At 45.8% G+C, this 21,279-nt stretch overlaps 1 protein-coding gene across 5 annotated transcripts in view; it reads right to left on the reverse strand.

The window, feature by feature from the left end:
* ATP8A1 (ATPase phospholipid transporting 8A1) overlaps positions 1–21,279 on the reverse strand; it is a 187,471-nt gene that overhangs the window by 56,803 nt on the left and 109,389 nt on the right. For all 5 annotated transcript variants that reach the window (XM_019481062.2, XM_006278342.4, XM_014594927.3 and 2 more), the window contains 4 exons: positions 11,657–11,796; positions 8,034–8,172; positions 6,431–6,495; positions 1,531–1,703 (listed from right to left, as the gene is read on the reverse strand). In XM_019481062.2, the coding sequence (XP_019336607.1) occupies positions 1,531–1,703; positions 6,431–6,495; positions 8,034–8,172; positions 11,657–11,796 (517 nt within the window). The remainder of the gene's footprint in view (positions 1–1,530; positions 1,704–6,430; positions 6,496–8,033; positions 8,173–11,656; positions 11,797–21,279) is intronic.

A 21,279-nucleotide genomic window follows, 5' to 3' on the forward strand; every position in this document is an offset into this window, starting at 1 on the left:
CCCATTTAGTGCTTAGGAATTTGAGAAATTAAGTTTGAAAAGATCCTAATAAAAAGTTGATCTTTTGTTTCCACCAACTTAAGTAACCAAATGCTCAGGATGCTATTTTTTAGGGCTGTGCGAAATTTTGACGGGCGTTTCGTTTCGAAGCTGTTTTGGTGTGTTTCATGCTCAAAACAGTGAAATCAAAATGAAACAGAAGGCTTTGAAATGAAATGAGGGCACTTGAAAATTTTTGAAAGTTTCAAACTGTTTCAAGTTTCAAAGCAGTCCAGTGGCGGGAGGCGGGGGAGAGCCACAACTGCACTCTGAGTGGCTCTGTCAGCCTCACAGAGCTCAGCCCGGTGGCAGGAGGCGGTAGGAGAGTCAGCAGCAGAGCACAGCCCTCATTCCGAGTACAGCCCTGGCCAGCGGCTTTCCCTGCCTCAGCTCCATAGGGCTTCAGGGCCTCTAGCTGCCGGGCTGTGCTTGCCAGGGCTGCACTCAAAGTGACCTCACCAGCCACATGGAGCTCAACCTGCTCTCCCAGTGCTGCTGGACTCCTCTTGGGGGTGCAGGCCCCCAGATCTGCATGCGGGATGACAAGAGGCTGCCACTGCTGCCGCTGGCCCCAGGCAGTCTTCCTGGTGCTCGGCGCGGGCTGTGCCCAGTGCTGGTCCCAGGCAGCAGCGGCAGCCTCCTGTCATCTCACGTGCAGATCCAGAGGCCCGTACCCCTGGCAGGAGTACGGCACAACCCCACATCCTTCCCAGGGATGTGGGCCCCCAGACCCGCACGCGGGATGACAGGAGGCTGCCGCTGCTGGCAAGTGACACAAGTTTTGCTTTTAGCAGTTTGCTGTGCAGTTTCCCAGAAACCTCTGCACCTATCTCCTTGAAACTTGGCAGGCATCATGGCCTCAGGAGGGGATACCATCCCTGCAATTTTCATCCAAATCAGGCAAGGCATGACAAAGTTATAGGCATTTTCATAATTCCCCATTATGGCCTATTGGCGAAACACGTCAAAACAACGAAACAGTTTTGACAAAACGAAACGGAACAGTGCTTCAAAATGAAACAAAACGATGAAACGAAACACTGTCCCTTCAAAACAAAAGTCAAAATTAAATGGTGCTGTTTCGCACAGCCCTAGTATTTTTACTTTCTATTGTGCCTCTTGTTGGGTGTAATCTTCACCTCAATGGAGAAGTCTTATTCATGTATATACTAGTCCAAAAGGTGACCTCTCTCCAAAAAATAGAAGGGAATTGCTGGTATGGGTGAATAGACAGTATTGTGTCAATTAAAGCTTCAATCTTGTTGTATCCATCTTTTGGTGAGATCTTGCACTACTTTTCTTGTCTTGTTGTACACATTTACTAAAGCAATATATAAATTTTAGCTGTAAATTTTTTATATCGCACGTGGTCTTTTCTCCAAGACTGGAAAACATATATTTAACTTGAATGGATTAGGAAACAAGTCTGGTCAAAGGTTAGTATTTTAAATTCTGGAGGGGTAACATCTTTCCCCTCCCTTCAGATCTTACCTGCAACAAATAACAGCTTTGCATGACAAAGCCAAATCCAGGAAATACTGTCTTACTCCAAATGTCAAAGCATACTTCAAAGTTTTGCCATCAATTATAAGAGCAAAGTCATTTTCCTTCCTCAAAGCATCACCAAGATTACTGCAGTGATGGCTTAGGATCTCTCTTGTTCCCTGTTGAATAAAAAAAAAAAAGAAAAGATAGGTTTTAATTATTTTTATTTGAATTTGCTGTTCCCTTTGAAAGAAGAATTCAAAGATCAGAAGAAAACACTTCCTTAATCCAGCCTTGATTAGAATTATTGCTCCAAATGAGAGGGTCTTAAAAACTAGGATTGTTTGCTTATAAGGCTGGTCTCTCTGGGCAGTTAGACATGTAACTGGGAATTCACGGGCCTGAGGTAGGGGTCGAAGGGAAGGAAGAGGCACTGAGCGCCTTGTAGCAGGGGAGGGTAAGGGCTGGGGGAGAAAAGGGACAGGGGCAGGCCCCATGTGCTTACTTCTTTGCATAGGGATAGCTATTGCAGTGGTAGCAGCATGAGCTCCCCGAGCACAGGCTGCTACTACAGTGGGCCACTATTGCCAGAAGCTGCTATTCTGGACCCCCTTCTAAATCAGCACCCTGAGCTGGTCCTCCATTTGTCCACCCCTAGTTATACTACTGCTGGCAACCATTACCTCCTTTAAACTATGTAATGAACAAAGTGTTTTTTTTAAATGCCAACAGTCTAATAGGAAACATTACTGAAGTAAGAAAACAAATATATACAGTAGCTATGCAATTTCATTAGCCAACTATTCTAGTAAAATAGGCACTCAGGTTATTCCAACCCTCATCCAGGGTGCTAGAGAAAGAAATGAGTGGAAGCTGTAGAAGTCAGTTTGGGAATATTCTCTATTGATCTTTGCTGGTGAAAGCTTTCTGAACTTCTGTGCAGAGGGCTTATATCATATGGGATCCTTATTCACAATGCTCAAAAAAGAAAAAAGTTGTCAGACATCTAAGCTGTTCAGAAAAATGAAAGCGACTATTTAGGGATTCCAAAGGCTAAGTGAATATCAAGCATCTAGTCATATTATAAACTAATTAATGTCCCTGTACTTTACCATCATATTAGGTCTCCATTTCTTAAAGGTGATGCAAGCATCAATTACATTTAAGTACAGTAGGTACCTATCTAGTACCTTAAAACCTGCCACAGGGGGGAGGCAGGGAGCAGCCCTGGCCCAAAGGGGAGGAGGGAAACAGCTCAAGCCTAGGCCCAAGGCAGTGGCAGGGGAAGCGGGGAGTGGCCCAGACCCAGGCCCGAAGGGGGGGGGGGGATATGGCCCAGGTCCTGGCCTGAAGCGGTAGGGGGAGATGGGGAGTGGCCCCAGTCCAAGGGGGGTGTGTGTGTGTGTGTGTGGGGGGGGGGGGGGGTGGACACAGACCTGTCCCTGCCCACTCCCCCCCTCCCCCCAAATCATTCTTGATGGGCAATTTGCTAGTTATTTAATATCCTCATTAATGAACTGGAAGATGGAACTGAATGCACAAGTCATAAAACTGTGGATGACACTAAGATGTGGCAAGAGACCAGCTTGACTTAGCAGAGAACTCTTCAGTGAAGGAAGATTACAAGAAGTGGAAACTTAGACAAAATTTGGAAGGAGTGTAAGAGTATTGCTCAGATATGCAGGGATGAAGTCAAGAAGGCCAAAGTACAATTGGAGTTGCAGCCTGGAAGGCACTGACGGGTAACAAGAAGGATTTCTACAAGTATGTTAGCAACAAGAGGAAGGTTAGGAAAAGTGTGGGTCCCTTACTGAATTGGGGAGGCAACCTAGTGACAGATGAAGAAAAGGCTGAAGTACTCAACGCCCGTTTTACTTCGGTCTTCATAGGCAGGGTCAGCTTCCAGACTATTGCATTGGGCAGCATAGTTTAGGGAGGACATCAGTAGCCCTCAGTGGGAAAAGAACAGGTTAAGAACTATTTAGAAAAACTGGATGTGTACAAGCCCATGGGGCTGGATTCAATGCATCCGAGGGTGCTGAGGGAGTTGGCTGATGTGACTGCAGAACCACTGGCTCTTATCTTTGAAAACCTGTGGCAAATTGGGGGAGGTCCCAGAGAACTGGTTAAAGGCAAATCTAGCGCCCATCTTTAAGAAAAAGGGAAGGAGGAGGAAGCAGGGAACTACAGACCAGTCAGTCTCACCTCAGTCCTCAGAAAAAATCATAGAGCAGGTCTTTAAAGAATCCATTTTTAAGCACTTGGGCTAGTGACAGACATTCAAAAAGCCTGAGCCTGAATTGATTCAACCTTTGCAAGTTAGTCTAACCTGGCTAGGCTGAACTGCATTGTAACCGGACACACATTTTCTCTGGACTGAGGAAATTAAGGCATATACCTGCAGTGGCTCAGGCTAGAAGCCAGGGGGCACTAGAGCAGCCCTCCCTTCCCCGGAAGGATGTTCTGATTAGGGAGGTCTGCCTGCAGCATCCCAGGCTTTTCCCCACTTGCTGCTCAAGGGGTGGGATGGTTGCCAGACTAGCACTCTGAGGCACGGTACGTGTGTGTGTGTGTGTGTGCGCGCAGTGCATGCATCTGTTGATGATACGGAAGTTTTCAAATCTTCCCCCCTGCTTCTTTATACTGTCTGCAGCAAACTGACAGGCAAGCAAGCCAGCAGGGGACTGATAATAGTGTTTATAGCTTACCAGCTGACCTGTTGATTAGCTCCAAAAAGCCCGAAGTGGACACTGTTCTGTCTGCCTGTCCCAGTGAAATTGGAGACACATGCACACAGACACCTCTTGGCAATACCTAGCATGCATACCACATGCCTAGGGTCCATGGGGCTGGGGATTTGTGTTTGAGCAGTGACTAGCAAAGGGGAGGTGGGGCAGGGTGGAAGCCAGGCAGACCCTGCTGTACCTGCAGTCTCTGCCAGAGCTCCAGCCAGGGAGCAGAGGGGAGGGGCCAGCTCTGCTGTGGAGCAGAGAGCCCTGCCCAGCCCAGAGAGCATACCAGGATGCTAGGGGAGTCCGGTTTATCTTAAACCAGCAAGGGGTCTGGGACAGATGTTTCATAAACTGGTTTGACCCAAATCAGTTAAGTCTGATACTATATTCAACCAAGTTCATTTCAAATCAGTTTCAGCCATTTTCAAATTGGTTTATGTGCACTGAAGATCTGTTCTGTTACAAGTTTAAACCAGTTTCTGTTCACTTAAGCCAGTTTGTGTGTAATGTCTGTCCCTAGCCTTGGAAGAGAAGGTGATTAGGAACAGTCAACATGGGTTAACCAAGGACAAGTCATGTCTGACCAACCTGACTGCCTTCTGGGATGAGATACCTAGCTCTGTGGATGCAGTGAAAGCAGTGGACATAATATACCTTGACTTTAGCCAGGGTTTTGATAATCTCCCACAGCAAGCAAGCTAAAGAAGTATGGGTTGGATGAATGGACTGTAAGGTAGATAGAAAGCTGGCTGGATTGTCAGGCTCAATGGGTAGTAACCAATGGCTCAATATCTAGCATGCAACTGGTATAAAGTAGAGTGTCCCAGAGGTTGGGCCAGGGCACAGTTTTGTTCAATATCTTCATTAACAACCTGGAAGATGGGGTGGATTGCACCCTTAGCAAGTTTGTGAACAACATCAAGCTGGGGGGTGTAGTAGATACACTAGAGGGTAGAGCTAGGATTCAGAGTGGCCTAGACAAATTGGAAGACTGGGCCAAAAGAAATCTCATGAGGTTCAACAAGGACAAGTGCAAAGTCCTGCACTTAGGACAGAAGAATCCCCTGCACCGCTACAGTTTGGGGACCGAATGGCTAAGCAGCAGCTCTGCAGAAAAGGACCTGGGGGTTGTAGTGGACAATAACCTGGATATGAGTCAGCAGTGTACCCTTGCTGCCAAAAAGGCTAACAGCATATTGGGCTGAATCAGTAGGAATGTTGCCTACAGATTGAGGGAAATAATTATTGTGCTCTATTCTGCAACGGTGAGGCCACATCTGAAGTACTATGTCCAGTTTTGGGCTCCCCACTATAGAAAGGATGTAGACAAGTTGGAAAAAGTCCAGTGGAGAACAATAGTGCAATCAGCAAAATGGTTTGGGGGCTGGGGCACATGACTTACGGGAAGAGGCTGAGAGAACTGGATTCATTTAGTTTGGAGAGGAAGACTGAGATAGGGTTTGATAGCAGCCTTTAACTACCTGAAGGGCAGTTCCAAAGAGGATGAAGCTAGACTGTTCTCAGCGGTGACAGATGACAGAACAAGGAAGAATGGTATCAAGTTGCAGCAAGGGAGATTTAGGTTGGATATTAGGAAGAACTATCACTGGAAAGGAGTGAAACACTGGAACAAGTTACCTAAAGAAGTGGTTGAATCTTAATCCTTGGAGGTTTTTTTTAAGACCCAGCTTTACAAAGCCCTGGCTGGAATGATCTAGCTGGGGATGGTCTTGCTTTGAGCAGCGGACTGGACTAGATGACCTCTTCAGGTCCCTCCCAACCTTAATTTTCTATGATTCTAAGATGGGTGGGGCAGCAGATGTGCCCGAGGATAAGGCTGGAATTCAAAATGACTTTTGTCTGAGACTAATTAAATAACACTTGATAAAGACAATTGGAATTACGGCTCAATGTTTTTACTTTATTACTTTCCCAACATAAAATATTCAGGAAATTATTTTTGCTAATTTAAAAAAGCCACCACACATTCAACCCTTTTAATAACAATGGCTCCTAATAGATTTTACTGCATCACAACAAAGTAATGGATGCTATTAGTTACTTGTTTCACAAAAAGATTAACTGTTTTGCAGATATCTGAATATTTTAAACAAAGTAAAACTATTTAATTGCGGGTTGTAGTTATGTTTAAAAAGTTTGCAGATTTTACTTACATCAAGAGAACCTTCATTTATTACTATCAGTCCCATATTCTTCTTCAAAAGTTTACACGAGTGACCTGTTAAAAATAAGTGTTATCAAAACTGTTCCACACAAACAAAAATTCTTAATAAAAACAAAACAAAACACCGAATTGCTGGCTTAACTCTGCTCCCTATGAGGTCAATTATAAAACTTCTGGCATGCTAGTACAGCTTATCATGCCAGAATTATCCGTAGCATGTAACTGTACGTAAGTGATTACAGATTCTATAACTTTCAAGAACGAAACACAATGGGAACATGCAATCAGGGTGTTTGTTGGCACATATAACAAGACAGCTCAAATGTGTTTTTTATTTCTTGTGCAAACCCATCAGAAATTTGTACTTTTATGGCGGATACATGTCAATGTACTGTATATAAGTGTATATTACTTAGAGAAATGTGGCCCAATATTAACCAGAACAGAAGGAATGCAACTATTGGAATGCAAATGTAAAAAGCATTCCAAATATTTGATGTGGTATTAGCATTTTTATTTTCTGTTACTCCTTCATTCTCTCAACAGATCCATAACTCCGTGACATAATTGGAAATTTTCAGAGAAACTGTACAAATAGTTAAAAATCCCTAAGATGATTGTGACACCTTGCACTTCTCTTAATAATGACAAAACATTCTATTATTATAGATGCTTATGAACAGGGAGGAAAGACTATTTGCAACATCAATATTTTAAAATTCAAAATTAATTTAACAGTTTAGTATTTCTGAGAAAGAAACCTAAGGAAGAATGTCTTGCATTTGAAAGCTTGTCTAACCGTATTCTAACAACATATTCCAATAAAAACTAAATCCCTTCCTCCTGCTTAATTGCATGGGTGCACTTAGTTTAAGTTTCCTCAGATTAAAATACTGATAGTGCCAAAAATATAAACAAACAAAAACTAAATTACTTTTGCTTTTCACAGTTCCTCCTTACTACCAAAGTGAACACAGAAATGGATTTCTGAAGTATCAGATACTACTATTACAAATCAAAATAGCCAGTGATCATGTTTCTGTCTTATAAAGTAACTATATGTATTTTTTTGCTGCTGCTGACTGTAGTTTGGACTGCAACTCCTAGAAACCCCAGGGGACTGGGAATAAAGGAAGAAGAAGTGACAAAACAGATGAGGGAGTTGTCATTAATAAACTATACGCCACCATTAATAAGTGTCTTCCCCCAATTTCATACAATCTTGAAAAAAAAAAAAAATCAATAAAAAACTAAATAAATGCTTAAAAATAAACACTGAAATTGTGTGTCAAATGGTGTGTCAAATTATAAAAAAAGAATAAAAATCAAATTCGGCCAAGCCTATTCATATCTAATCTAATTTTTTGCTGCTGTTGCTGCAATGGATTAAAAAATCAGTCTGGAGCATTTTTCCTCAAAAGACTTAAACCCCCCCAAAAAACAGCTAGCACTTCAGCTGTGGATTTCTATTTGGTCATATATCCTTGTGGTAAGCCTATTTCATCTGAAAATATGTCCAATGCTTTCATATTCTGCTGCTTAGGTCAATAATTAAAAAAAAATTAAATATAATTCAAAATCAAATACAGTACCAATGTTGATAGCAGTCTCTTGTTTATCCCCAGTAAGAATCCAAATTTTTATATCTGCTTTCATTAGAGTTTCTATAGTTTCAGGCACTTTATCTTGTAGCTTGTCTTCAATGGCTGTAGCGCCAAGCAACTGAAGATTCTGTGAAAGCACATTATTAAAAGAATTAAATTTTAACCCTTAGTACTCTTATTGAACCGTCTGAAAACTCTGCAACATAAGGAACTGATTATTCAACTTCTAGTCAATGTAAAAAAATCACAACTGCAAAAGTCTAAAAGAGAAGTGACACACAATCACTGAGGCTGTTTACAGATGTTAAAAACCCGCCAAAACCATGCTTTACAGGAAGCATCCTATGCAACATGAGGTATACATTTCACCTTATAAGTGATTTATCTACTGAGACCAATAACATGAGTATGACTCAAGTCAATCCTCCAGAAATTCAGCCAGATTGGATTAGAAGCCTTCAAGAGTTCAGAACCCACCAATTCCCTTGGGAATTATTCCACTGTACTGTTAAAATAGATTCATAGATGTTAGGGTCGGAAGGGACCTCAATAGATCATCGAGTCCGACCCCCTGCATAGGCAGGAAAGAGTGCTAGGTCTAGATGACCCCAGCTAGATGTATATCCAACCTCTTCTTGAAGACCCCCAGGGTAGGAGAGAGCACTACCTCCCTTGGGAGCCCGCTCCAGACCTTGGCCACTCGAACTGTGAAGAAGTTCTTCCTAATATCCAGTCTAAATCTGCTCTCTGCTAGCTTGTGGCCATTATTTCTTGTTACCCCCGGGGGCGCCTTGGTGAATAAATACTCACCAATTCCCTTCTGTGCCCCCGTGATGAACTTATAGGCAGCCACAAGGTTGCCTCTCAACCTTCTCTTGCGGAGACTGAAAAGGTCCAGGTTCTCTAGTCTCTCATCGTAGGGCTTGGTCTGCAAGCCCTTAACCATATGAGTGGCCCTTCTCTGGACCCTCTCCAGGTTATCCGCATCCCTCTTGAAGTGCGGTGCCCAGAACTGCACGCAGTACTCCAACTGCAGTCTGACCAGCGCCCGATAGAGGGGAAGTATCACCTCTTTGGATCTATTCGTCATGCATCTGCTGATGCACGATAAAGTTCCATCAGCTTTTCTGATGGCTTCATCACACTGCCGACTCATGTTCATTTTGGAGTCCACTAGGACTCCAAGATCCCTTTCCACTTCCGTGCCACCCAGCAGGTCATTTCCTAGGCAGTAGGTGTGCTGGACATTTTTCCTCCTTAGGTGCAGCACTTTGCATTTCTCCTTGTTGAACTGCATTCTGTTGTTTTCTGCCCACTTGTCCAACCTATCCAGGTCTTCTTGCAGCTGTTCCCTGCCCTGCGGCATGTCCACTTCTCCCCATAGCTTTGTGTCATCTGCAAACTTGGACAGAGTACACTTCACTCCCTCGTCCAAGTCGCTGATGAAAACAGTGAAGAGTATCGGTCCAAGGACCGAGCCCTGCGGGACCCCACTGCCCACACCCTTCCAGGTCGAAACCGACCCATCCACCACGACTCTCTGGGTGCGACCCTCTAGCCAATTCGCCACCCACCGGACTGTGTAGTCATCCAAGTCACAGTCTCTTAACTTGTTCACCAGTATGGGGTGGGATACCATATCGAAGGCCTTCCTGAAGTCTACGTATACGACATCCACCCCTACTCCTGTTGTTTTTGTTTGAACTGGTTTGGTTTAATCACACCTAATCCAGTCACAGTTTTTCTGCAAAAATGTTTCAGAAAGTACAATGTGTTATATGTATGGCTGGGCAATCCTATTCTCCTTGGGTCATTACATAACCCTAGTGCAGCCTTCTGAGTCTGCTCATAAATGATACTCAGAATGAGCATAGCTATGAAGAAATCAAATGATGCCTAAGTGTCAAAAATTGCAGTTACATAGAATCAAAGAAAATTGTGACTGGATGGGACTTCAGGAGGTCACCTAGTCCAACCTCCTGCTCAAAGCAGGACCACCCCCAACTCTATTATTCCATCCAAAACTATCTAGCTCGACTTTAAAAACCTCCAAGGATGGAGATTTTGCAACCTCTTCTAGGTAACCTGTTCTAGTGCTTTACTACACACCCTAGTGAGAATTTTTTTCCTCATTTCTAGCAGGCTTAGCAGGATTTAATTTTTTAATCACTAAACGTTGATAAATGTTGATTTCACCTCACACTCAGAGACTGACGAAAAAATAGTTCCATTGTTAATAAGTGAAATTTATAGAAAGGAAACGCAAGAAAAATGATGGATGATGGACTGTATGACAACAGGGGCAGAAGTCCTATAGAACCTTGTTGACTGTAGTTTGGACGGCAACTCCTAGAAACACCAGGGGACTGGGAATAAAGGAAGAGGAAGTCACAAAACAGATGAAGGAGCTGTCATTAATAAACTATACACCGCCATTAATAAATGTCTACCCACCCACCCCCCTAATTTCATACAATCTTGAAAAAAAAAAAATCAATAAAAATCTAAACTTATTACCATTGCTCCTTGTTCTGTCATCTGCCACCACTGAGAACCATTCTAGTGCCATCCTCTTTGGAAACACTCTTCAGGCTGCTGACTGCTGTTGAATCCCACCCACTCCCCTTTTTTTTCCAGAATAAATAAGACCAGTTCCCTCAGCCTCTCTTCACAAGTCACGTGTCCCAAGACCCTAACCACTTCTGTTGCCCTCCCCTGGACTCTCCAATTTGTCCACATCTTTTCTGTAATTCTGGGCCTAAAAACTGGCTACAGTCCTCCAGATGTGGCCTCAACAGTGCCAGCAGAGGGGAAGAATCACTTCCCTCAGTCTGCTGGCAGTGCTCCTATTAATGCAGCCCAGTATGCCATTGGCCTTCTTCACGACAGCACATTGGTGGCTCATATTCAACTTATTGTACACTGTAACCTTTTTGCAAAGTTGCTGCTTAGCCACTTGATCCCCAACCTGTACCAGTGCATGAGATTGTACCGTCCTAGGTAAAAGACTATGCTCTTTTCCTTATTGAACATCACGAGATTTCTTTTGGGTCAATTCTCCAATTGGTCATGGTCTCTCTGAATCCTAGCCCTACCCTCCATTGTATAGGCTAATCCACCCACTTGGTGCAGTAGCCTGGGAGCTGAACTCAATTGTGAAGACCAACGTGAAAAAGACACTGAGTAATTCCACGTTTTCTGAATCATCTGTCACTAAGTTGGCTCCTCCTTTCAGTAAGGGACCCACACTTTCCCTGATCTTCCTCTTGTTGCAGACATACTTGTAGAAACCTTTCTTGTTACCCTTCACCATCCCTTGCTAGCTGCAACTCCAGTTCTGCTTTGGCCTTCCTAATTTTATCCCTGCATGTCTAAGCAATACTCTTATACTCCTCCCTAATAGTTTATTCAAGTTACAGTTATATACATCACTTAGGCTTGCAAACATGAAATAGGGCTTAGCTTCTAACATATAAAGTTTAACATTTTATTTTGCTTCATTTTGATGCAAGGACTACATTTAAACATTATTAAAATTAACTTTGTCACTGAAATGCCTAACTTTACATTCTTTATGATAAGGATATACATAAAAATGGAATTCCACATACTTTTTCAATTAGTTCATAACTTTCCTCAAGTTTTAGTGCTCTGTTTTGTATGGATGTTGAAGCTCGGTGATACACATCTAGCCAGTCTTGATAATCACTTTCTGAAATCTCAGCCACAGCAAAACATAGAGTTCTTAAACCTAGAGAATAGGTGGAAAGCATGATAACCAGTTATTTTGAGATATTAATTTCCTTGTGCTAAGAGCATGTAATTTACAAAACCTGAATAACACTATGAATTACTAAACGGAAGAAAAAAAGTAAAGCTTCCTCCCGCATGTAACGGAAGAACCTTGATTCATGACAATATGAATGACAATATTCCTAATTTAGACAATATGGTTTGTCTAAATTAGGAATATTTGTATCAATGTAAATATATTAGAGGTGCACCGATACAGCAGTCCCATATTGGACTGGCGCCAAAATAAGGAAAATAGACGATATCAGCAATCACCTTTTTTTGGCTGATGTGGCTGATACTGTGGTCAATAAATGGCCTGTGCATGCGCATAGCCGCAATGCAGCATATAGGTGGCCAGGAACACTGCCCAGCAGCATGGAGAGAAGCTGGGTCCGGCTGGTAAGTCCATTGCAAGGCACAGGGCATGGGGTGGAGCAGATTGAGGCCCTAGCGGTGAGGGAGTGACTGGAGCTGGGGCAGGTGTAGAAGAGCCGGGGCAGGGTGTGGGACAGAGCCACAAGCAGCTCATCCGGGGGACATGGGGGCGGGGGGCGGCTCCTGCCGCTGCACGCACCCTGGGAAGGCATAGGGGGCATGTGCCCCCGAATCTGCATGGGTCAAGGGTAGGGGCCGAGGCTGTGCCGGGCTCTTTCTGGCAGGGGTTGGGCCAGGCTGTGCTTGGGGCAGGCAGCGGCGGTGCTGGGAAGGAGGAGCTGAGGCAAATTTTGGGGTGGCTGCAGCACACCCCATATCCCCCTCCCAGTGACACAACTGCCCACCCCTACCACAGCCTTGGCCCAGCCTCTGCTGGGAAGAGCTTGGCACCACCCTGGTTCCAGCCTGCAGCAGCAGCCTGTCCTTGCCCCATGCACAGATCTGGGGACACACGCCCCCCAAAATGGCCTCCCAAAATGTGTGCAGAAGCAGCAGCTGCACCCCCCCGATAAGCTGCTCGTGGCTCTGTCCCATGCCCTGCTCCTGCTGTGCAGCTCCTGCCCCTGCCCCACTCTCACCACAGGGGCCTAGATCTGTCCCTCCCTCCAAGCCCCTTCTCTACCATCTCCCCCCACAACAGATTTACCAGCTGGACGCCACTCTCCATGCTGTCCGGCTGCGTATCAAAATTGGAACAGTATCAGCCAATATGGCTTGTTAAAAAAAATAAATGAAAAATAAATAAACAAATAAATAAATCGGCCATCAGTATTGGTGCACCCCTAAAGTATATCAGTGTAGTTAACCTCTAGGTCTCCCCACAACTGGGCTTGTCCATCTTGCTCTGGAGCTCCTGCAGGAGCTGTGGGGAAAGGCAGCCAAGACTGCCAAACATGGGGGTTGTAAGGTTCTCACAGAAGTAAGCCCCTTGGCTCCCTCTGCCAGGAACCTTGCAACCCACTCATCCAGCAACCCATTTTCAGCATCAGAACCTGGGCTGTCCTGATCCTGACAAAAATGCTGACAATCAACTGATTGTCACCATTGGGAGGAGGGCATGCCAGGAACCTCGCAAATGCATCTGGTTTGTGACCTTGGAAGAAGTTTCTAAGGCCCCCTTGCACTCGTTCCATTTACAGACAATTAACATGTTAGCCGTACCATAAATATTCAGCCAATTTCTGGTGCCATAAAGTGGTAAACTAGTCACAAAGATGTTACATGTAAAATATGGGACATCTTTGTGACAGGCTCATATGGCACCATAAACTGAATGGGTGACATGCCTCCACCCCAATGCTGACAACTGACTGATTGTCAGCATTATCAGGGCTGGGACAGCCCAGGTTCCAATGCTAAAAATGGAACCTGGGTGAATGCGTTCCAAGGTTCCTGGCAGAGGAAGCCAAGATCCCTGCAATCTCTAGGCCTGGCAGTCTTGACTATTATCAAGGGGCCTCAGCCAAGCTGCAGAAGAGTGGCTAAGCAGAAGGCCCCAAAGCCTGTTTCTGAGTGACCGTAGCATGAACCTTTGCAGTTGTGACAACTAGCTCAGTTAGCAAAGTAAAGGAAGTCATCTACATGTCTAATTAGCTCAGGAATGTGATGCAATTAAACACAGCACCAGGCCTGAAAGGAGGTATTATAAGGGAAGACCATACATTAAATAATCTAAATATGGTATATCATAACTTTATCTCAAAATATTATTAGTAGTGATTGATGTAACCAAATGTATTAGATGTTATTTTGCTACAAAAGATACATTTTTAAGATTCTTAGATAATTTGTAAAAGCAGAACAGCCTTGTCAGAGAAAACCATAAAATTAAAGTAAATAAGAAACAGGACAGTATTCCACAACGGGGAAGGAAAGGAGGTAAGAAACCCTCCCTTTTACTTTCCTAAGACTATAAATCCCAACTAACTGACACCTTCCGAGTCCACAAGAAATATGGTTTCATCCAGTTCCAAAAGTTTCAGTGAAACAAAGATTTAAATAAAACCAATCAGACAGTGTTTATTAGAATATTCAAACCAGCCATCTATGAATATTGGGTATAGGCTAGAGGAAAAAATTGGAGAACTCCCCAAATCCAAGAAGATCTGCTGCCAATATGAGTGCTACTCTCTTCCCACCTCTCGAGTCTCCTCAGCCGGTGGTATAGGTGAGAATCTATGTTGTGCTGTCACAGGTAGCCAGATGGACTTTGGGATAAATTATTGTTTTTATGTTTTAAAGTGCAAGCAAATAAAAGGATGGGCTGTATACCTGTTTCTGCCTCTTATCAGTAGCTTATCCACAAGGATATTTGTAATCTGGGTAACACTTTCGCCCATAGCTCCTGCAGGAGCTCCAAGGCAAGACAGACAATAAGCCTAGCTGTGGGCAGACCCTCGGCTCCCTCCTGCCAGGCACCTTGCAAATGCAACTGGCTTACAATGTTCCCATGCAGATGAAGGCATGATTGAGACTGGACCCCTATTGCAAAAATCATGCGTCTGCCATGTGTGTGTTGCTGGATCTGGGACTGGTACCGGCCAAAGGGGATGATCTAGTCAGTCACCTAAGAATTGATGGAAAGCTGGGTGATAGTGACCACGAGCTGATTACCTTTACTATTCATCACAAAGCTGGCAAGTCAGTCAGCAATGCAGAAGTCCTCGACTTCAGGAAAGCTGACTTTGACAAGCTCAGGAGGCTCGTTGTCACGGCCCTAAGGGACCATGACTTGACAGGAAGAAGAGTCCAAGAGAAGTGGTTGTTCTTTAAGGGAGTGATCCTGACAGCATATGGGATTTCCATCCCATCTAGGAGGAAGGGTAGCAAAAGGGCACAGCAACCCCCTTGGCTTAGCAGGGAACTTGAGGACCTCCTACGCCTAAAAAGAGAGACTTATAAAGGGTGGAATGCTGGAATCACCACCAAGGTGGAGTACTCAGCACTGGTCCATACCTGCAGGGAGCGGATCAGGAAAGCCAAGGCTGCAACAGAACTCCATCTGGCTTTACATATCAAGGATAATAACAAGTCCTTTTTCAGATATGTAGGGAGTCCGAAAAAAAGGAAGGGCAACATTAGACCCCTGCTGAACCAAATGGGACAACTGGTAACCGACACCCAGGAAAAAGCCAACCTGCTTAATTGGTACTTCGCATCAGTCTTTCATCAGCCCAAAGGGACTGCCCTGCCTAGCATGACGTGGGACAACCAGGGTAAGGGCATATTTATACCCAGCATCAGTGTAGACCTAGTAAAGGAACACCTTGAGAGACTGGACACCTTCAAGTCAGCTGGTCCTGACAGATTACACCCTAGAGAACTCAAGGAGCTGGCAGGTGTCATAGCACAACCATTGGCAAAAGTATTTGAAATCTCGTGGCACTCAGGTGAAGTACCTGAAGACCAGAAAAAGGCCAACGTGGTACCCATCCATCTTCAAGAAAGGGCGGAAAGTAGATCCTGGGAATTACAGGCTAATCAACTTGACCTCAATCCCTGGTAAGATTCTGGAGAAAATTATCAAAGAGACCCTTCTTGATAAGTTGGCTGATGGCAACATCCTGAGGGGCAGCAAGCATGGGTTTGTCATGGGTAGGTCTTGCCTGACCAGTCTCATCTCCTTCTATAAGCAGGTCACCTGGACAAGGGAGAAGAGACTGGCATCATGTATCTGGACTTTAAAAAAGCCTTTCATCTGGTGTCCCATGATCTCCTCATGGACATGATCTCCTCATGGAAAAATTGGCCAACTGTGGCCTCGGCTACACCACAGTCCGACGGCTGGGAAACTGGCTCTGAGGTCGGACTCAGAGAGTAGTAGTCGATGGTAGCAAATCATTATGGTGCTCCGTGACCAGTGGTGTTCCTCAAGGCTCTGTCCTCGGACCGGTTCTCTTTAACATCTTTATCGATGATGTGTACGTTGATGTCAGAAGCGCAGTGGCCAAGTTTGCCGATGACACGAAACTTTGGGGCAAAGCATCCACACTTGAGGACAGGATAATGATCCAGGTTGACTTGGATAAGCTTAGTAAGTGGGTGGATACAAACCTGATGACGTTCAATACTGATAAATGCAAGGAACCCGCAGCACGCTTATAAGCTCAGCAGTGCTACGCTCGCTAGCACCACAGCTGAAAGTGACTTGGGGTCATGACTGACCACAAGATGAACATGAGCTACCATTGCAACGTCGCAGTTGGCAAAGCAAACCAAACTCTGGCTTGCATCCATAGATGCTTCTCAAGTAAACCTCAGGATGTCATCCTCCCGCTGTACTCTGCCTTGGTGAGGTCGCAGCTGGAGTACTGCATCTAGTTCTGGGCTCCGCAATTCAAGAAAGATGTTGAGAAGCTTGAGAGAGTTCAGAGAGCCACATGTATGATCAGAGGGCAAGAGAATAGACCTTATGAAGAGAGGCTGAGAGCCATGGGACTCTTCAGCCTGGAAAAGCGCAGGCTCAGGGGTGACCTGGAGGCAGCCTATAAGTACATAAGGGGTGTGCATCAGGATCTGGGGGAACGTCTTTTCACCAGAGCGCCCCAAGGGATAGCAAGGACCAATGGACATAAACGCCTCCAAAACCGTTTTAGGCTGGACATAAAGAAACATTTCTTTACTGTCCGAGTCCCCAAAGCCTGGGATAGACTCCCGCCAGAAGTGGTGCAGGCACCTACTCTGGACTCATTCAAGCAATGTTTGGATGCTTATTTTGCTGGTATCCTTTGACCCTAGCTGACTTCCTGCCCCTCAGGCAGGGGCCTGGACTTGATGATCTTCAAGGTCCCTTTCAGCCCTAACATCTGTGAAAGTCTATGAAAGTGTGTGTTGCATGGCAGAAAGCATGATTGAAGGTGTTGCACCTCAGGAAAAATAAAAAATATAAATACAAAATGGAGGACACTTGGTTGGATGGCAACTCTAGGGAAAAGGATTGGAAGTCTTGGTAGACCACAGACTATATGAACCTGCAGTGTAATGCAGTCGCACAAAAGGCCAATGCAGTTTTGGGCTGCATCAACAGAAGCATTAAGTGCAACACATGGGAGGTGACAGTGCCTCTACTTGGCACTGGTTACGCCTCATCTGGAGTACTGTGTGCTAGGACTGTGCAAAATGGCTGTTTCGATTCAGTTTTGGATTCGACCATTTCGGAGGAACAGTGATTCGTTCCAGTGTTTCGGATCACTGTTCTGTTTTGATTCGGCTGAATCTGTTTTGGAGTTTTGATGCTGTTTTGGTGATTTGGCCATAGGCTATAATGGGGAATCACCAAAATGCCTATAACTTCGTCTTGCCTCATTTGGATGAAAACTGCAGGGATGGTAGTCCCTTCTGAGGCCAAGATGCCTGCCAAGTTGCAAGGAGATTGGTGCAGGTGTGTTTGTGAAACTGCACCTCAAACTGTTCAAAGCAAAACTCGTATCATTTGCTGGCAGCATGCTCTCATCCCATGCACAGATCTGGGGGCCCCTGGGAGGGCTGCGGGGCTGTGCTCTACTCTGCCCGGTGAGGCGGGGGAAAGAGCCCCCAGATCTGCACGCAGGATGATGGCAGGCTGGCACTGCCAGCTGGGGCCAGCGCTAGCACTGGGTTCTTTCTGGCACTTGGTGCGGGATGCATCAAACACACTTGGGTGCTGGTGCTGGCCCCAGCCGGCAGCGGCAGCATGCTGTCACTCCGTGTGCAGATCCAGGGGCCTGTGCCCCACAGGAGGGCTGTGCCAGACTTCTTCCAGGGGGCATGGGCCCCTAGATGTGTGCGTGGGATGACAACAGGCTGCCATCCCTCCCTCAGAGCACTGGGATTGGAAGGGACATCAGGGACAGACTGCACACACTGGCCAGCTACAGATGTCAATATTAGAGCAGTACTTCCTCCCCTCTTCCCCCTCCCTCTTTTTAGTTTCTGTTTCCCTGCAGGCCTGGCTCTGAAACTCTGAAATTTTCTGAAACATTTCAGATGGTTTCGTTTAGTTTTGGAGCCTTCTGCTGCATTTCAAAATACCTTCAAAACAAAAAGCTGCCAAAGTTTTGCACAGCCCTACCGTGTGCAGTTTTGGGCTCCACGTTATAAAAAGGGTGTGGAGAAGTTAGAGAGGGCCCAAAGTCAGGCAATGAAGATGATGACGGGCTTGGAAAGCAAGTCATATGAGGAGAGGCTGAAGGAGTTAGGCATGTTCAGCTTGCAGAAAAGGTGCTTAAGAGAGGACATAATAGCAGTCTTCAAATACTTGAAGGGCTGCCATAAAGAAGAGGGAAAGCAGCTTTTCTCTCTTGCTGTGGAAAGAAGGATGTGGACCAATGGCTTCAAATTGCAAGAAAATAAATTTAGACTGAATATCTGCAAAAACTTCTTCACTGTGAGAATAGTGGGGCAGTGGAATAGACTGCCTAGGGAAGCTCTGGACTGTGGGGGTTTTTGCCTTCTCCTGTAGTGGAGCGCTTGGCCGTTTACCTGAGATCTCTTGGGTATAGATTGACAACATTTTATAGAAGCATTGGCATTGGCTGCTATGGTTCCCCTGATTCACCTGTGGCAGGTTAGGGTGTTAGATCTGTTGTGTCAGGGTTGACAGTAGTCTTACGTAGAGTTTAAATTATGGTTATATGGGATAGTTTGGATAGGGATGACCCTGACTAAGGTAAGGGGTTGAACTAGAGGACTGGAGGTCCCTTCCAGCCCTACTTCTCTATGGCTCTATGACGAAATTGGGGATCAGTTCTCATGACGTCATTTGAACATCTGCCAGCATTCTAATATAGATTGAATGTGACCCCAGACCCTCATGGTGCATCCCCACTTTATGCTTGTACTACATATCTATCCTAAGGACTGCTTTTTCATTGTTAAATTAACTACCTTTCACCAAAGTGATACTTTGCATGATCAAGGAATAAAGATAAAATATTAAAATATAACCTAGTCTGTAACTGGACATATACCTATCCATGAGAGTTGGGACTATTTTTACATTAACAAGAGATTTTTCAAGGTATGCAAGTCTCTCACAATATACACTAAAATGAAGTATTAGCATCTTCATCATAATTATAAAGTATGAAAATGAGGTAATACGCAATCTGTAAATTATGGAAGTAAAACATGGATCCTCATGTCCTAGTATTAAATAGGGGTGTACTCAAAGATTTTCTTGACTGATACCAAAGGCTGTTTATTAACCAGCCATCTTGGCCAATACTGACCCATCTAATAGCTGATTTATAGGAATAAAGTTGGGCAGCTTCAAAAGCAGCATCTAGCTCAGGGGCGGGCAATTATTTTGGGTGAAGGGCCACTTATTGAGTTTTGGCAAGCCATCGAGGGCCACACAACAGGTAGTCCATTGCAGATAAATATTAATTTTCTAAATATTTTAGGGGCTGCGTGGGCCGGATAGAATGGCCTGGCGGGCCGCATCTGGCCCCCAGGTCACGTTTTGCCCACCCCTAGTTTAGCTGGTTAAGTGTGTGTGGGGGGGAAGGGGCGTGGGGGCAGGGAAGGGATGTGTGGGTTGCAGATCAAAGTCCTCACTATGAGGGAGGGAGTGGGGCAGGGGCAGGTGCTGCCCAGCCAGGGTGGTGAATGCTACCCTGAGTGGAACGGAGCTGTGGGCAGCTTGTCTGAGGGGTACAGAGGGGTGGGGGGGGGGGTGATTCCCTGCCCCCCCCCCGGATTTGTGCATGGACCCAAGATGGGCTGCCTGTTGTGGACTCAGGGCCAGGGGCTGCACTGGCTTCTTCCTGGTGGGGGAGCTCGGCTGGAGCTGTGCTCACGGTAGGCAGGGTGGTGGCAGCTCTGGCAAGGGGGGGCTACGGCAAAATTTGGGGTGGTCATAGCCCACCCTGTAGCCACCCCTCCCAGCACTGCTGCTGCTCAGTCCCCCTTGCCCACTCGGAACCCAGCCCTGGCCCAGCGTCCTCCCGCCAGGAAGAGGCTGGTGCAGCCCCTGGCCCTGACCCTGCAGCCCATCCTCATCCTGGACACACATCTGGGGGGCACATGGCCCCCATGCCTCCCCCAGGGACACAAGCAGTGGTGAGGAGATGCCCTCCCTCTTCAACCTCCTGCACTCCCCAGTATGAGCCCCCACAGCTCCGTCCCACTCCCGGCTGGGCAGCACCTGCCCCTATCCCTGCCCCATTCCTTCCCTCACCATGGGGGTCTTGATCTGCCCCCCTGCAAACTCTCTCTTCCCTCTCACAGACTTACCAGCCCAGTGGTGTGCTCCAAGCTGCCAGGCTACATTCCTGAACATGTGCATGCTGTGACTTCATGCATGCATGTGGGATTTATCGGTGACAATATTAGCTACAGTGGCCAAAAAATACCAACTGCTGATAATGTTAATTTTCCTTTTATCAGTGCCAATCCAATATGCCACTGCTATAACGTGTATAAGTTTTAATGTGTGTTGGAGCAGACTCGATTAATCTAGTCTGCCGGAGCATGCTAATTAGCATCTCATGTATGCAGTGTTCCCATGCTTCAAAATGGCAGTAGGGGCACTTCAACTAAAGCACATCGAACAAGCTTTAGCTAAAGCACCCCGCCACCATTTTGAAGCACAGGATACCGAGTACATCAGATGCTGTGTGTGCTTTAATTAGAGTGGCTCTTGGAACCACTCTAATTAAAGCGTTTCCTGCCTCCCGCCCCTCCACGCCTGAAGCACATGGAAAAACATCCATTATGCTATAGAGCTTGGGTGCCAAATCATCTGGCCCATGGGACCGGATAAGTGGCGAGGGGCCATTCACAGACTCATTTGGGGCCATATACCTCCTCCCCCTCCACCACCATACCTGATCTGGTTGCTCCTTCAGTCAGTCTGGGACCCGCACTGCAGCTGGAACCAATGCTGCATTGCAGTACAATCCAGCCAGAGCAGTAGCTGTGCTACACCTGGTGGTTGCCTTGACTGAACTTTGCTGGAATCAGCACCTGCTCTGGCAGCTTTGGAACTGGGCTGTACACAGCACTTTCTGCAGACAGACCGGGG

The sequence above is a fragment of the Alligator mississippiensis genome, chromosome 2, assembly GCF_030867095.1.
Source record: "Alligator mississippiensis isolate rAllMis1 chromosome 2, rAllMis1, whole genome shotgun sequence".
NCBI classification, from domain to species: domain Eukaryota; kingdom Metazoa; phylum Chordata; order Crocodylia; family Alligatoridae; genus Alligator; species Alligator mississippiensis.